Source organism: Vidua macroura, chromosome 1, assembly GCF_024509145.1.
Source record: "Vidua macroura isolate BioBank_ID:100142 chromosome 1, ASM2450914v1, whole genome shotgun sequence".
Classification (NCBI taxonomy): domain Eukaryota; kingdom Metazoa; phylum Chordata; class Aves; order Passeriformes; family Viduidae; genus Vidua; species Vidua macroura.
Window position 1 is genome coordinate 142,330,104 of NC_071571.1, and position 17,830 is coordinate 142,347,933.

A 17,830-nucleotide genomic window follows, 5' to 3' on the forward strand; every position below is an offset into this window, starting at 1 on the left:
GATTTCCCCAGCTGCCACAAAGTGGCCTCACAGCACCAAGCTTGCTTATGTACTCAGCATGACAAGTTGGTTCAAAGGTGAAATGGTCAACATCAGGACACCTTCCCCATGCCAGTGTGCATCTCATGACTGAATTACTTTATAACAGACTTGTGTACAGTACTGCAATATCCCCTCCTACCTGAAAGACTGATTCATAGTTAACCTGCAAAGGTAACCAGTTCTGCAGACACCAAAAAATCACTGACACAAAGAAACATGAGCCAAGGAACAGATTCTTTAAGGCCTAAAAATTCAGGAATTCACACTGCATGCTTCCCAAGCCTAAAAGGAATGAATAGCATCTCCTCTTATTTGCACCTACCTCTTTTCAAAAAACTCACTGGAAATTCCTATCTTTGTTATATCTATTCCTGCAACTTCAGGTGATTTTGGCTGATGAGTTCAGAAATTTTTGGGGCCAAGTTAAATGGACAAAGTGACCAAATGCAATCCTTCTCTGAAAGCTGGTTAAAAAGGAATCCTAAGGAATTATCACTACTTACCTTCTTTATAGTCTTCCTTCTTTGGGCCTGATTTTGGCTTTGCCAACTGCCTACATTAAGAAAGAGAGGAGAAGAAAGGAGAACAGAATTGTATTAGAAGCATTGTACAAAAGTACTGAATCATATTGCATTGCACATTTCCGCCTCAGCACTGGGGAACTTTAATCTGGTGCTCCATGTCATGCAAAGAAAAGCCTGTAGACTCCAGGGAAGATTTGGATCCCAAGTCTGCTGTGTACCATATGCACGCAGCTCTCTAAGGGCAGATATTCCCCATCTTGCTCATCTTGATGTCTCAACAGAGCAGGTAATATCTCAGTAACCAAAGTGAAGGAGCGATCTCCAAGGACCTGGGAGGAGATACATGCCTTTTATAGAAGCAGAATGCTTTTACTAAGAAGAGTGTTTCTAGTCCTAAGACACTGACACATTAACATATTCATATTCCCTTGTGGGTTTTTAGCTGTAGATTTATCATGATGTGACTCATTGTGCATGCTTTCACTTTTGCTTTTCATTCTGTGACTTAAATAGATTGAACACCGAGAAATACAATACCTCGAAAAGTGTCGATTGACATTTTCACTTAATATTTCCATGCTTTTGTCAAAGCTAGAGTCTGAACAGCGCTGCATGTTTTTTCTCATCGATCTTAAAGAGTGTCCATTGAAACATTCAATGTTGCCAGAGGAAAATTTCTAGGAAAAGAAGGAAGAATGTATTTATCTGAACCACCTATTGCCTCATTTGATCAAGTTAGTCTGTTACACTCCTGATTCAAGACAGCTGCAACTAATGGCAGGGAAGCCTCTAACCACTTCTGCACCAAGAAGTAGCTCTGATGAAAAAAACACAGCAGATTTCCAAAAAAAACCCCAAAATCTTTGATTTCAAAATTGGTTCAGTGACCCCAGTAACCAAAAATCTCACCTATAATGTGCAGTTGTTCCACACCTTGGGAAGGGCCAAAAATTACACTACAAAAGGGGGGGGTTTGGGGCAAAAAACACCCAAACCAACAACCAACCAAATAAGAAAAACAATAGAGAGAGAGAGGAAAGCCCCTCTGCTTGCTTTGGATCAGCTGATGCATTGTGTCACTCCTTGTCCCTGAAGGGACACCTTTAGGTGACCTTTGTGCTTCCCAACTGCTCCAGGTCTTGGAGCAGACCTGGGAATATTCACTTAGATCTACTGCTAATAGATCTCTGTCACTATTCCTTCTGTAACAGCACATATTAACACAGTGTAGTTGGTGCATTTACCACCAGCAATTCAGAATCTGCTTTCCTGTCACTTCAATCACACGCACTATTTGCAAATCTGGATCCTGTAAGTTCCTACTGAACTCAGCCAGGCAGATAGTGTCCAATGGGCTACAATCAGACCTTAGGCCCAGCTGAACCCAGCTCTTCTGATCTCTGAGGAGCAGCTGGAACCTAAGGGGGTTCATTTCTGCTAGATTTCTATAGCTTTAATGGAACAAAAAAAATCCTAGTACTGTCTCTGTTCCATTTATAATGGCATTCAGAGGGATATAAAAAGACTTCCTTCCAGAGGGTAGCATTTATTCACAGAAAACCAAAGGGAACTCAGGATATAGTTCTTCATGGATGTTCATCTTGTTCACATTGATGCTTCTGCAAGGAGTATGCTATTGACTTTTACTGTGTGAGGAAAGCTGCGATGACCACAGGAAGCAGCTCGTTCCATTTACAACTCAAGGTCTCATTGCAAGTATGCCAAACTAAATCTCATACTAAAAAGGGCAGAAAACAGACTGGATTATTCTACTTCTTCACACCAATGTTACCAAGAAGTAATTCCACTGATTGATGGAGATGATGAGTGAAGAAGGACCACAAAGATGTCAAGAGGTTATGCAGGGAGAAAATTACAAGGGCCACAGCCCAAACAGAATTTAATCTGACTACTGCCGTAAAAGACGACACAAAACACTTTTACAAATACATCAGCAAGAAAAGGAAGACTGAAGAGAATCTCCATCCTTCACTTGTTGCACAGGCAAACATATGGCAATGGATGAGGAAAAGGCAGAAGTACTTTGCCTCAATCTTCAACAGTAAGACCAGCAGTCCTCATGATACCCAGACAGGGACAGAGAGCAGAACGGAGCCCCCATAATCCGGGAGGAAACAGTCAGTGACCTGCTACACCACTTGGACACCCACATTTCTACAGGCCCCAATGGGATGCCACAGCACTAAGTGCCACATCCAGTTACTCCTTGAACACTTCCAGGGGTGGTGACGCCACTTTCCCTGCACAGCCTGTTCCAAGATTCAACCATCTTTTGTGAAAAATTTCTTCCTTATGTCCACCCTGAACCTTTCCTGGTGCAGCCAGAGGCTATGTCCTCTTGGGCTGTCACAGGTTACCTGAGAGAAGAGATTGATCACCCACAACCTCCTTTCAGGTAGTTGTAGAAGGTGATAAGGTCTTCCCTGAGTCTCCTTTTCTCCAGCTTCAATACCTCCACCTCTCATCTGCTCCTCATATTACTTTACTTTCTAGACCTTTCCCAGCTCTGTTGTCTTTCTCAGGACACATTCTAACACCTCAATGTCTTTCTTGTCATGAGAGGCCAGAACTGGACACCGGATTCAAGGTGTGGCCTCACCATTGCTGAGCACAGCAATCACTGTCCTGGTCCTGCTGGCCACATTGTTTCTGATACAGGTCAGAATGCCCAGACAAAAAGAGAACTCTGGAGCACACTGCCCCCAAATATAGGTCACAAGAACAAACTTGTTCAGCTTTGGGAATTATAACCTTCCAACTAGGGTTATAGACCTGGAGATACAGGGCTTCTAAAGGGATAGCAGCCACTTTGGATCTCACTGGGAGACTCACTCATGAAACTCACTGGGACTGGAAACCTGGAAGAGAATAAAACCAGCAGATGTTTGATAACCTTAGATCTCCTGCTGTATGCTTCTTACTGTCTAGGGATGAAATGAGTTCTATAACGACATATGCTGATATCAGGAAAAAACCCCAAAAGCTGCCACTACCACGTCCTTGCACATCAAGACAGGAAAGAGGCATCAGGACTTGAACATGAAGCTAGCACCAGTTCTCATGATCTCTCTCAGATGGAGCACTTCTACATTATCTCTACAGTTAAAACCCCCAGCAGAGCCCAGCATCCTACAAATGGGGTGACGACTTCACGCTCAAAGCACAGGAAAGGTGTACAAGAAGGAAGGAAAAAAACCCAAAAAACCAAACAAACCCAAACCAAAGAACAACCTTGCAACCAGTTTCATAACAATGATTCTGCTTTGGTTTCAGGGATGACTCTACATTTAGTTTCCTCATTCCTGTTTTCCACACTGAGAACACATGCCAGCAGTGTTATCTGCCTAATGCTGCAGAGCCTTCTCTCCTGTGCAAAGGTTGAACGAGCTCCTGACAACCATTTCTAGTGGAGACTGCAAAAACAAAGCAGTAATCTTTAAGAAGATTCCATGACTCTTTTTAAGGGGGGTAAAAACCCCCACCACTGCAAGGACTTTTCCCTTTTTAGTTCAGTAGTTTTGAATGGCACAAAATATAAAAATATAAAATTAATTCATACAATTGAGACACCTGAAAGACTTCTGCTGGAAGGAAACAGAGTCTTTGAGAAGTATCACTCCAAGGTAGGGCTCCCCTGAAGAGCAGACCACTTCCAAGTCAGATCTGGTCTGCTTTATTTGTCACAGAAATGCAGGACAGCCTGCAGAGTAGAGCCTGACTTTGAAATAGCAGAGGAAAGTTTTAGTTTTTTGAAAGCTATGTTAAAAACAATAGAAAGTGAAATTATTCAGTTATCACAGTTGTAATGCTAAGATGCAGAGAGCACAGGCCACTTGGTATCTATCCTTTACCATCTTCTAGTAGGGCAGATCAAGATTATAGAAAGCTCCAGTAACATTTTCACTGGTTTAGGTTATGCACTTTAATTAAGTACAAATGAGGCCTGATTTCTAAACATTTTTTTGTTTTAGAGTATCCAAAGTACTAATTGGATACAACTGACCAAGGAGTACTTAGCAGGCCCTTCGGGCCAACCAGACCACACTCAGAGGTCCCATTATATTTATATTTTTTGATGCATTTCTGTCATCTAAACAGAGAGCGCTCTAAAAGCATTACTGCAACTAAAGCAAAGAGCTTTCTAAGATCTTCCCAAGGTAACTTTTTCAGATATGGAATTGAACCAAAATAAACGAGGATGGGGAATGACATACAACACACCAAACCATGAGGCGATGCAGGTTGGTATTCCCAAAGACCGGCTCTCAGCACGCTGCCACGGCCCCCGGACCAGGGCTAGTGCCGAGCCCCCTTTTAGCCGCGGGAGGCCGGGAACGGGGGGCGGGCCGGCTGCTTCTTCACACACCCCCAACCGCAGCCGCCTGCCCCAAACACTCGGTTCTCCCCTGTTTTTTTCCTCCACGGAACACCACTCCGCAGCGCCTTCCCCGCTGCTCCCAGCAGCTCCCGGCCAGCACCGGCTCCTCCCCGGCGCCTCTCCGGGCCCGCAGCGCAGCGCGGCCCGCCAGGCCGTGCTCGCCCCACCCCCACCCTGCACTCACGGCCTCCTCGGCTCTCCTGGCGCCCCTGGATACCGCAGCCCTGGCCGACCCGGAGCGCGTCCATACGCGGTGGCTTCTGAGCCCGGGGGCCTCCAGGGAAATGAACTCGGAGCTGGAGTCCAGGAGGTCGAATGGGGGCCGGCGACAGCGGCTGTCGCGGGCAGCCATGCGGGGCGGGCGGGCAGCGCTGCTCCGCAGGACAACCATGGCGAGGGGGGACGCGGCCCCGCGCCCGCTGGCCGTGCGCGCCGCCCGGAACCCTCCGCCGCGCTCCCTCCCGCGCCGCTCGTCCCTGCGGCCGCTACTCCCGGCCCGCGCGGCGGAAGGGCACGCGGCGCACTGCGGCTCCCGCGCCGCAGACGTTTGGCGCCGAAAACTCGGAGCGCTGAGTCGGCGGCGCGGGGCAGGGCTGGCTCGGCGGCCCCGCCTCGTCCCGCCCCGCTCCGCCCAGGGGTCCCTGCGCCTCCGGCCGCCGCTCGGGCCGTACCCGCCAAGTGCCCGCGCCGAGCCGGGATGGCTGCGATTTCCTCAGCAACGGCGTAGCGGCTGCCCCAACCGGGCCCAGCGCTTCCTGCGCCGCCCTCAGCCCCGCTCAGGCCAGCCATGGCGCGGCCCGAGGCTGGTTATGAGGCGGCGGTGCCGCCCCGCCCCGCCTGCACCTACACCAGCTGCTACTGGTAAGGGAGACGGGGACGGCCGAGCCGGTGCCCCCTCGCAGCGCCGTAAGGCGCCGGGACGGCCGGAGCCACCGGCGGGAATGGTGCGGCTGTGGGCTGATCACACTCCTGGGCTCGTTTCTCGTCACGAAAAATGAAGTTGGAGGACAACAAAATAAATAACCGATTTTGTGTTTTGCAGTGAGGAAAATGTTTGGAAGCTTTGTGACTACATCAGGAGTCAGGATCGGTACCCTTTAGAAGAATTTTATGCTGTTTTCATATCCAATGATAAGAGGATGGTGAGTCAATGGAACGTGATCAGAGCCAGCTAGGGAAAGGCTCGGGCCTTCAGACCGCAGCCCAGTGTAGGTGAGAATGGTCCCAGCGATTCCGACCACAGTCCAGTGTTGGGAAGTGAGCCTTTAGCCCAGCCTGTAGGTGAGATACAGTCCAAACCCGTCTTGTAGCTCACTTTGACTCAGAGGTGTGCCAACCACACCATGTGAGATCTTTTAATTATGCACTGCATTCAGGACAGTAGAATGAGGCATGGTGTCCCTGTGAGCTCTGGGAGTAATTCTGTCTATAATCTGTCAATTTAGGAGAATAGTTATCTTTATAAAATCATAGAACCATTAATAATCCTAAGGTTGGAGAAGACCTTCTCTACGACCATCAAGTCCAACTGTTAACCTGGCACTGCTATGTTCACCACTAAACTATATCCTCAAGTCTTTTGGATGTTTCCAGGGATGGTGATTCCATTACACTTCTTTTTAATGTGGCCCAGAATAGTATCTCCAATGTCATGCTCCTGAGAGAGAAACTAGAAAAAAATGTCTTACTGCAGGGACATATGTAAGCTGAGGAAATCGATAGGTTAGCAAAGAACTAGCCAATTTACCTGAAATGAATCTGTATTAATCTGAAAGATTTTATTCACTTCAGGTTCATTTATAATTTTCAGATTCCACTCTGGAAGCAGAAATCTGGACATGGAGATGAGCCTGTTGTCTGGGTAAGGCATTCATTACTCTCAATAATTTTGAGTGTGTGCCTCTGTAGTTGATAGCTGCAGGATCACACATGGGCATGTAACAATCTGTTCCATAAAGGAGCACTTTCTACTCTGAGGGTGATGGAGCACTGGAGGAGGTTGCTCAGAGGGGTTGTGGAATCTCCATGCTTAGAGATTTTTAGAAGCTATCCAGACACAGTCCTGGGCAGTTTGCTTTAGGAGAGTGTCATTGAGCAAGATGGTTGGACCAGATGACCTCCTTAAGTCCCTTCCAATTTCACACATTGCATAGTTTTGCATTAATATTTAGAATTATTTTACAGCAGATTTATAAATAGCCTATATCTGGTGCTCCTTTGCACCATCCCTCATAAAGTAATAGCAGGACAGTCAGTAAAACCTATAGGTGACAAGTCTTACAGTAAGAATGCATAATAGATTTGTGAAAATTATTATCTGGGTATTGAGGCTGCCAACTCTGTAGTATAGTAGGTAGATGACTGTACTTGTAAGAAGTAGATGGACGAACATATTTATGTAGGCCTGCCAAGTGATAGAAGAGTGAAAGTTATATGTTTATTCAAGTGTTAGCAGTTAAACTGACCCATAAACAGTGGCTTTGAAGTGTCATTTGATCAGTTAATGTAGTTCAGTAATTGCTGATGCAGAATTCCTTGGTATCACTATAGAGTCCTTTCAGTTATCTGGCACAGAAAAAACTATTTCTTGTGGCAATTTCTGCTTCTTAAGTTCTGCAGAGTAATCTGCAAACTTGTGAAGTTTTCTGATTTCTGAATCATTCACTTTCTTCCAAAATATTGGTAGCTTTACACTACCAAAAAAAAATGTTTGGTTTAAAAAGAGATCCAAGTGCTACAGAGAAGACCTAAAAGGGAATAGCAGAGTCAGGAAAGGCCATGGCAGAATGTGGATTTCTCATAAAAATTGATGGATTCAAAGGTCTTTTAACTTTGACATTTCAATGGATGATAGGTTGTGTAAAGCTTGTAAACTATTTTTTCTTATACTCTCTAATGGGTTTTTCTAAATACTGTTGAATATAGTTGCATATGTATATTGGTCTGGTGAAGTAGATTGGCCAAATCTTTTTAATTCAAATTTCTTTGTGGTTTTAATATTGAGAGTGTCAAAAGACAGTGCTCAACCCTTTTTGTGGGTGGTTTCAATGTAAATTTAAGTAAGTTGTTAAGGGCTACCTTCAATTTAATTTTGGAAAACAGCAGTGCATATACCTGACATATAATGTCAGTAACTGCACTGTCCTCAAACCTCCACCTCTGTTTCTTACAAGTTAAGGAGTAAAACTGCACTGAATAACCCAAAAGTCTTGATAAAATAGTTGCCTTGAAAAAGTGTGATGTAGTACCCACAGATAATTTCCTGTAGCAGCTCTTGAAGCTGGGAAAAAATGTCTTACTCCTGTGGTCCTCCTGATGAGAGCTGTTCACTGGTTTTTCAGTGGTGTGCTGGTTTTTCAGGTGCTTCTGGCAGCTGAACACTCGACACTCAAATTCACAGACCGTGTTACTGCAACAGGTACAAAATCTCTTACTAGAAGAGATCGCTAGGTAACTTTAATGTTAATCTATCATTTTATCTTGTCAGTTTATTTATGACTGGGTCTAATAAAAATACTTAACCAAACAACGTTTGTGGTTTGGTGTGGAACATGAGAGAGATTTTCTGTTTTCTTAGGAGTAGCGTATACTTCAGTTTGCTGTTTTGGCTTAAATCAAAGGAGGCTGCAAAGAAATGTGGAGTATAGCAAGGTTTCTGGAAGAATAGATGGGCAAGATAGACATTAGCAAATCTCTCTCCTGGTGCCAGAAATGTTACAGGCTTAATATTCAAGAACAGAAAGCAGGCTTTAAAAAAATGAATCTGAACTTATGGTTTTAGGAATCCTTTTTTTTTTCCACTCTCTTTGCCAGTTTCTTATTAACTGCTGTTGAACTAATGGCAATTCCCCTTCTTCCCAGGACTACCATGTTATTCTACTTCATCTTTCCAGTGGGGAGCAGAACTTCATTTATGATCTTGACACAGTGTTGCCGTTTCCATGTCCTTTTGATGTGTACAGTGTGGAGGCCTTTAGGTTGGATGACAGCCTTCGTCCAGAGTTTCACAGGTGATGACATGAAATATAAAGGCTATGGATATTATTTCATGAAATCAAAGTTGAACTTCTCTTTGTGTATGCATAGTGACAGAAGGTTCTTTACTATACTCCAGTAAAATAAATGCATTGCGTTACTTTTCTAAAGCTCTTTGCCTTAGTCATCAAAAGCCCTTTTCTTTCCTACTGTAGCTTCATGTTAACAACTTGGCCCAACATTGCTGGTTTGTGTATTTAATAACATTAGTGCTCCTTGATAAGAGGAAAGTGCTCTTATTCTGAGTGATTAGTGCAGTATTGTGTACATGCATCTTTTAATACAATTTTGCATTTTGTTTTTAGAAAAATCAGAATGATTCGAGCAGATTTGTACTTGAAGACATTTGCTTCAGACAGATCTCATATGAAGGATGCAAATGGGAAATGGCAGAAACCTCCTCCTCCATACCCTTGCATTGAAACTGCAGGTGAGCTCCCAGAACTCCTTCTTCCTGCTTACAGTGCTGAATGAAGTAGTCCAGGATGCACAATAAGTAACTTCTATAACATTTGTCCAGCCAGCTTATTACTTCATATGGGAAAAAAATAGGGCTATGAAGCATTTGGTAGTCTCTTTTTTGAACATGTAGTCCAACATGCCTTCTGGCATTTACTGTTAGTTACTGATATTCATGAACTGAGCAGAGAGTGAGAGGTAAGTAATACTGTTCTCTTGTTACAGTAGGGAACTGAAGCAGACAGACCAAATAACTTGCATAGGGATCACAAAATTTTTCACACAGTGATTATACCACACTCTAGCACACAGATCCCATTCTGGCAAAGTAGTGTTGGCAGGAGGAAGTTTTCAGACTGCTCAGTGTTGTGGGTTTGCCTGCATGAAATGTTTGAGGTTTCTATACCAGGTGGGTGGACAGGATGTTTTAAGTCACTGGCAAGCTGGCAAGTTTTTCCCTAAGCCTTAAGCCTTGTGTAAATGATAGCCTAGCTGATAGCCTCTGGGCCAGGCAGAGAGAGAGGCAGACTTGCCATCTATTCTGTAGAGCTGCTTAAAGCATTCTTATCACACAACATTTCAGCTTATTCTAATCATCTGTTTTGCAAGCTGAGTAACATTTGCCATGTGTGTGTTTATTCTCTCATTTTCTTCCAAGGAAAGCATGGTGATGTTTTGCTTTGAAAAAGTTTGGAAGAGTTTTCATGTTACTGCTCTGCATGTTTGGTTTTGTTGATTTTTAATAATGCAGTACTGCTATATGTTTATGTTAGAGAAGGTCACAGAAACACGGTTCTGTCTTTATGACCAAGTGGTTTTAAAATTCTGGGAAAATTCTCAGTCTTTGCTTTGGCTTCTAAGGAAGCTTGGTGTTTCACATAAGTGTAGAAGTGAATTATGAGAGTGAGCAGGAACACAGATGTAGTCTTTGTTATGAGGCTTTAGGTGTTTTCTAAAGGTATTGTAGGGAGTGTAGGATTCCAGAACTACAGTGAATGGTTCTCTGTTAGCTGGAGCTTTGTAGGTGCTGAGAACTTTTTTGTCTGTGGAAACTTTGTTGTTTTGATAGTTGAGAGCTAATGAAAGTATGAGGAATATAGGTGAAGTCAGGCTAGGAAAGCACAAAATTCTATTCAAATCAAAAGAGTAAAAACCATTACTTGTGGGTAGTAAGTTACATAATGACTCAAACAGTTGCAGATGTGTACATGTATCTCTAGATGGAATACATGACTCCGAAGCTGCAAACCATGTAACTCCCCCCCTTACTGGTTGTGTCTGGCTGAGCTTTACCTTCTTGGTGAGTAACAACCATAGGCCTCAGCCAGCCTCCAGATTCTCAATGATGCTGGTAGATAGTGAAGGATATGTAGTTCTTACTTCCTCTTATGCTTTCATTCCTTGCTCTATACCTTGCCATGCTGAATGGAATGTCCATAGGTCCATCCAGACGAGCATCTGCCCAAAACAGGTATTCCTTAGGGCTCTGTCCAGTCTGGTCTTGAACACCTCCAGAGATGGTGATTCCACCACCTTTCTGGACAGTGTTCCAATGTTTGACCACTGTCATGGTAAACAATGAATAAAAAATCATAGTATATAATCTGAATTTCCAGTGTTCCAACTTGCATTTTTCATTTCTTGTCCTGTTGCCAGGCTCTTCCAAGAAGACTCTGGCTCCATTGTCCTACCTCTGATCAGGTAGATGTCTCCCCTTCATCTTCTCTTTTTAAGACTGAAGTTCTCTGAGCCTCTCTTTGAATAAATGTTGTCCTGCACCAAACAACTTGATTTTCCTCTTCTAGGCCTACTCCAGTATGTCCATGTTTTGGGGATTTTTTTTTTTTTTTTTTTTTTTTTTTTTCTGACAGTCTCCAAATGGACACAGTATTGCAGCACTGTGCTGATGTGCTCTGGTCTCCTGGCCAGTTGGCTGAAAGAAACTGGTTACCCTGCACCCACAGAAAGTGAAAAGTCATTCACTAGGGAGCTTCAAGGTCTGAGTCAGAACAGGACTAGATAGTCTCAGGTCTAGGACGTCTAGTTCAAGTTTTCGTTCATTTAATACCAGTTCCTCAGCTTTACTTTTTGTCTTCCCTTTGTATTCACTTGAGATGCTTTGTAATGATGCATGCTTCAATGTGCACAGTGCTGTGAGTCTGCAAGGAGTCTAGGTCCAACTGTAATGTCTCAGCACAGTTTTATCAGGCATAAAGCTGCCTTATTTTTAACTTGATGTAAAACTGGGTGGCAGACCTTTTGTTATCATAAAAGAGCCTGGGGTACTAATGTTCATGTCCATGCCAAATTCCATTGCAGATAACTGTTTTCTCCCTGCCGTTTCACTTAGATAGAGCATTCTGCTTTTCATGTTGATTTGTGTTTGCATAAGATTAAATTACTTATATATTTCATGTTAGAAGTGACTGCAATATAATGGCTGACAGAACTGACCCCATATTGTTTTAATACCAATTTATTTGTGCGGCACATTTCTATCAGAGTAGGTTTGTTTTGGTTTTTGGATTTTTTCCCCTTTCATTTAGAGCAGCCAAATTCCTAAGCTTTTGAGAAAACACAAGGTTTTATATTCCTTCTGTTTCCTATATGTCGTCTTTGATGTTTGTGGCATTTTGACCCTGCCTGAATGCCAGGTGCCCCACCAAAGTTGCTCAGTCACTCTCACCCACAGCTGTACAGAGGAGAGAAAATGCAATGAAAACTCATGAGTTGAGATAAGGATGGGGGGAGATCACTCACCGATTACTGTCATGGGCAAAACAGACTCGACTTAGGGAAATCAGCTGAATTTATTACCAATCAAAATCAAAGCGGGATAATGAGGAGCAAAACAAATCCTAAAGCCACCTTTCCTCCACCCCTCCCTCTTTACCAGTCTTAGCTTTATTCCCAATTCTCTACCTCCTCCCTCCCCCCTCAGTGGGGAATGGGTGTTGCAGTCATCACAGGCTGTTTCTGCTGCTGCTCAGGGAGAGGAGTCCTTCCCTTGCTCCAGTGTGGGGTTCCTCTCATGCAGTTCTTCATGAACGTCTCCAATGTGAGTCCATCCCATGGGCTGCAGATCTTCATGAGCTGCTCCAGTGTGGCTCCCTTTCCACAGGATGCAGTCCTTCAGGAACAGGCTGCTCCTGCATGGATCCCCCATGGGGTCACAAGTCCTGCCACCAAACTTGCTCCAGTGTGACTCCTCTCTCCACAGGTCTGCAGGTCCCTGCCAGCAGCCTGCTCCAGCATGGGTTCCCCATAGAGGTCACAGCCTCCTTTCAGGCATCCACCTGCTCCAGCCTGAGGTTCCTCCATGGGCTGCAGGGCACAGCTGCCTCACCATGATCTTCACCACAGGCTGCAGGGGAATACCTGCTCTGGTACCTGGAGCCCCTCCTGCCCCTCATTCTTCACTGACCTTGGTGTCTGCAGAGTTGTTTCTCTCACATATTCTCACTCCTCTCTGGCCACAATTACTTCTGTGCAATAACTTTTCTTAAATTTCTTAAAGGAAGAGGTACTGCAACAATCACTGATGGGTTCAGCCTTTGCCAGAGTTGGGTCCATCCTGGAGTTGACTGGCACTGGCTCTGTTGGACATGGGGGAAGCTTCTAGAGGAGCCAGCCCTACAATCCTCCCCTGCTACCAAAACCTTTTGGAATTGAATTGAGCAATCTTGATCATTAACAAATTAGGCATTTTTCTCCTACTAGTAACTCAAAGGGAGTAAATCTTAAACTGCATTTTTCCTGCTCATGGGGTTGCAAAATAAATCATCAAAAATAAGTTTACATGGAGTCATAAATTCTAGTCTATGCCTAAAAAAATTGAAGCTGGCACAAGGTGATTTTTAAAAGCATTTTTCTAAAAGACAAACAACTCCAGTCCAACCAATAAAACAACAATAAAAATAATACCCTCTCAGACTCCTCAGTATCTCCTCAGAACTCACATGCTAAGCATTAGGCTCTTGGATCTGGCTCTGCTCTAGCTGTTTCCCAGAGTTAGGCCTCTGTGTCTTTTACTAGCATTGCTCTGGCCTCTGTTCTGCTCTGCTGCCATGGATGCCAGGAGAGGCTAGCCAACCTAACTGGCTGCACAGTGCTTTCTCACCCTGTCCTGTCCTCAAAGCTGCTCTGCTGGAATAAACATACCTGAGCTGCAGAGCATTCCCCTGGTCCCACCTGTTTGCCAGTGACCTCCTGTTGAAAGAAAACAGGGTATTTTTTTCAAATAATAAAAAATGAGATTTGGTGAACAGATTCATTATTCTAGAGCTGGTGAGCCCAACCTTGGGCTTTCTTTTAAATCTTCTTTCCACAAATTAATGAGGTCTTACTCTGTTTAGTTTATGACTTAGAATGAGATCAGCCCTCCTTACTGCAAGCCTGTGTAAAATACAGCTTGCACAGTGCATTTCGAAATTACTCCAAACAGATGGTCATGTGGCTTATGTGCAAGTGTTAGCAGCAGCTCTAACACTAAAAAGCACTGGTTTGAATTTCAGTTCTCCCAAGGTGTTCAGTAGCACACTTGCTGAATTGATTTGTGAAAGCATTTTGTTATTTTTATTTGTTTTGGGTTTTTTTTTTTTTTAATTTTTTTTTTTTAATTTTGAAGAGCACTAATAGGACAGCTGAGAAATTCTGGAGACACTGTGTATCAAACATATATGTAACAGGAAATCTGTCAGACAGAGACCCACAGATGTCTGCAGTTGCTTTCTGTATCTCCTCTCTGAAGTGGCAGCAGGATCCTAGTGAAAGTGCAATGGCACTGATAGGGATACAAGTAGCTCCTTTGCATTTCATGGGAACCTTCTGCTGCTCTCATTTACAATAAAACTTCAGTCTGTAAAGTTAGGTCCATACTTCATAAGCTTTTGTGAAAGTAATGAATCAAGTCAGATAGATACAATAAAGATAGAACTAAGTATTTAAATTGCCAGAGTGGCTTGTTGAAATTACACCACTTTCTGTAAAAGATAATTTAAACTGGTGAGCTGTGTTTTACATTGAGATCAACCACGATGGTTTGCACAGTCAGTTCTGTCTTAGGGGTGGAGACAGCAGCCCCTCAGCTGAGAGTGGGAAGAGTCCTTCTGACTTATCTCCCTGCTCAGACAAGGGAGGAGGATCTGAAGAGAGAGAGCTGTAAACACCTACACAAGTCTGTGAAGAGTCCAACTTTCTTTTAGTTGCCCCCAAGGTTTTAGGCATCAGCAGAACTGATCTTGGAGGCTTTGTTCCAGACTTCCTTGCTTCCAGCAGCCCTTGGGCAGCTGTCGTTACGCTGAGTTAGTCCAAGGTCTGTGAGCCAAGCTGAGGCTTGGCTTAAACACTGCTTTCTAACTACTGTTGGGAGAAGCCACAAGTATCAATTGCTAACAATGCCTGAAATAGTGGCCTTTTATTTCATCCCTGCTTGGAGTAAAAGTGGCAGACTTGATTTAAACAAAAATAAAGTTATGCAGGAATCCCAGAATGGGCCAGATAGGTCTCATTTGGGGGGGGTGTGTGTAACAAAGTTTGGTCAAAGAGGAAGATGAGCTCTAGGCATTGCACAAATGCAAGCTAGTGTGACAGTCACAGCACCTGAGGAGGACTGCAAGAGTAATGTAAATCTTAAAATAATTCTGCTGCTATTGGTCTTGTAAAAATGTTGTAGGATACATGCTCTGTGCTTTTGTGGAGAGATCATCTTGGTTTGCCAGCTGTAGCATCCAGGTGTATCTTTTATAAATTCTGATGTTTGTCACTCTTACCTGCTTCGGGAAGAACACTTTGGGTTATTCTCCCGCATTTTTGCCGAGCTGTTTCCTAACACTGTAAGGTCTAACACGACATGCACGGCCTTCAGATGGAGCCCACGAGGAAGGAGCAGCATAGAGGGGCTGTTATTACACGAATACAACGGGAGAGGTCTCACTAAGTTTTTCCCTACGGATACCTCCCGTGCTGCTCCAGTGCCATCTACCGACAGATTCTTAGGCCGTCGCTCTTCATAGGAATGGACTTGTTTGCTTTGGTAAAACAATCTGCCACAATCCTTCTGAAGTTAGAGAATATTTCATTTCCTTGCAGGCACTGTGGCAGCAACTTCCAAGTTGTGAACAGCAGCTGTGTTTGTAACTACTGGAACAATCTCATTTGGACTGCTTTACCATTCACAGAACAGTTTTATGACTTATTTTAGTTTGCTTAATGCACATAAAGCAGAGAATTATTTATTTATTTAATCTTAACATATATGAAGAATTACCTCAATTTTGAAAAAACATCTGGGAGGAAAAGAGCAGTTTGAAACTGGAAAACAGACTTAACAGTCTACCAGCAAGAGCTGTTACCCACTACTAATTTGTTCTTGAGCTATGACAGCAAATTGCTGAGCTTGTGCTATTTTAAATTCCCACATAGGCAGAAATGATCACTGTTCTGCCAGACTCAGTTCAGCAGTAGGACCATGCTTGGCTGGACATAAGGATTTTCTGTATGCAGAGTTCAAACAGGTTAACAAGAAAAGATTTAGGGACCAGACCTCAGAAGGGGTGAGAGCTGGGATTAGGCAAATCACAAAGCTGTGCTGTAGTGTAGATGTGGTGCAAACAGAGGCCTTCAGGGGCTGGATTATGCCTGGTACTCCTGGGTCTGGGGTTCCTGAATATCATCTTCCTTTCCTTGCTTACACTGTCCATAATGGTAAGCCTAGTTACACAAGCGTTTTGCAGCTGAAGCAGATTCCATCCTTTGGATTTTATAATCTATTCCTTAGAGCTTCCTCTTGTTTGATTCTTAATCTTTAAATGCACACATGAATCATCCGTGGTAAATACTTAATACAGTGGAAGAGCTGTTACCAGTAAATCTGTAAAGTAAAACTAACAGTGGCTTTACCACTCTGTTCCTTAAACTCATTTTCAGCCAGTTTTCTTTTAATGGTCATTTAAAAAGATTATTTGTGCACATCATTGGTAAGGAGTTAAAACAATAAGCCCATCAGAACTGAACCTCTGATCAGCATGGTTCTGAGTCAGCAAAGCTTGTACCAGGCCAGCTACAAAAAAAGGATGTATAAGGCACCTAAACCCAAAACTGCACACCAGCATTTTCCAGTGAGCTCTCTGGGATCCATGAATGAGACAGAATGGTTTCTACGCCTCCTGCAGGGAACAGAGCAGATTAAATCCTGACAAAGAGCAGTCATGGTTACTTTTCTCTTGAAGCTGTACCAGTTAAACTTTTCCCCCTGACTTAATTCTGTCATTCAGGATTCACAAAAAATAAGTATTTGCCCCCAGCCTAGTTTGTGCTTCTCTTCACCTGAGTATCCCTCTTGGCTGGGGACTGGGTTAGGTCGCACATCTCCTCCCTTCTGCATATTCTGGCCCTGCAGTGGGCCCATGTTCAGCAAAGAAAAAGTTCAGGGCTGGAGGGAAAACAAATACTGTAATCCGGAGAGTAACAAACTGCAGGTTTGCCAAGGGGCTAATCACTGCAACTTGCAGTTCTGACTACTGCTGTGAGCCCGTTCCTCTGTGGTCAGTGCAAAAGTTGACTCTGTTGACTTTGGTTCAGAAGTTAAACGGGTGAATAATATCTCCCCTGCTTTTAAGTCAACCCATTTGTGTGAATGCAGGAAGACTGCATTGCACTTCCCTGTGTTAGTTGTTATTTGCACTCCAGTTCTTTGACACTACTTGACCCTTCTAGGCTGCTGTTGTAGGGAAAAATCTTGCCCACACATGCTAGTTTCTAGTGACTTACTGGATGCTTACTGATCCTGTAATGTGATTATTGCCATGGGCAGAGAGGGGAATGGGTGCAAAAGCAATGTTTCAGAGACTGGAAATAGATGTTTCTGTACCACCTTACAATTTGCAGAATCTTGCTGGAGTGAACTGAACTACTGAAGAGGGGTTTGGAATGTTTTCTTGAAAGATGTATATCTGTGCTACAGAACCTGCATCAGGAACTTAAATATTTCCCTTTTCTGTTCCTTTTTTAGATTCCAAGATGAATTTGGATGATTTCATCAGTATGAATCCCGAAGTGGGATGGGGCTCAGTGTTCTCCCTTTCAGACTTTGTGCATCGATTTGGCAGTCGGACTGATTACAGCTATTCCTTGGAAGGACAGTAAAGTGAACAAAGTTCTTCTGGTTCTGAGTGGATGTGTTTTGTTTTGCTGCTCTTACATTGTATTTATGGTTTACATTTCTGTACATGGAATAGGTATTTGGAAAAATAGAACATCCAGACAGAAATATCAAGAACTGAATAAAAACCTTTATTTTAATTACGTAAGAATGCACTTGGTTTTTAATGTCAAATCAAAGGCAGACATGCCACCATAAGCATATTGCTTT

The 17,830-nt window shown here is 43.6% G+C and overlaps 2 protein-coding genes across 6 annotated transcripts in view; one reads left to right on the forward strand and one right to left on the reverse strand.

Moving 5' to 3' along the window:
• ATAD2 (ATPase family AAA domain containing 2) overlaps positions 1-5,439 on the reverse strand; it is a 29,979-nt gene extending 24,540 nt beyond the window's left edge. Inside the window, exons 1-3 of the mRNA XM_053977951.1 lie at positions 5,150-5,439; positions 1,104-1,243; positions 546-595 (exon numbers count right to left, since the gene is read on the reverse strand). Coding sequence (XP_053833926.1) covers positions 546-595; positions 1,104-1,243; positions 5,150-5,356 — 397 coding nt within the window. The 5' untranslated portion in view covers positions 5,357-5,439. The remainder of the gene's footprint in view (positions 1-545; positions 596-1,103; positions 1,244-5,149) is intronic.
• Positions 5,440-5,513: 74 nt separating this feature from the next.
• On the forward strand, positions 5,514-17,763 carry NTAQ1 (N-terminal glutamine amidase 1). 5 transcript variants are annotated; one of them, XM_053984206.1, is made up of 7 exons: positions 5,516-5,826; positions 6,008-6,107; positions 6,776-6,826; positions 8,827-8,975; positions 9,306-9,430; positions 11,116-11,160; positions 17,471-17,624. In XM_053984206.1, exons 1-6 carry the CDS (start codon positions 5,753-5,755, stop codon positions 11,154-11,156), a joined length of 540 nt encoding a protein of 179 aa, XP_053840181.1. In that variant the 5' UTR covers positions 5,516-5,752; the 3' UTR covers positions 11,157-11,160; positions 17,471-17,624. The 5 variants fall into 5 exon arrangements, with proteins under 5 accessions (XP_053840173.1, XP_053840181.1, XP_053840189.1 ...); XM_053984214.1 differs by lacking the exon at positions 17,471-17,624 and adding an exon at positions 12,680-12,764; XM_053984198.1 differs by lacking the exons at positions 11,116-11,160; positions 17,471-17,624 and adding an exon at positions 12,680-13,719 and having other exon boundaries at positions 5,514-5,826.
• Positions 17,764-17,830: the final 67 nt, after the last annotated feature.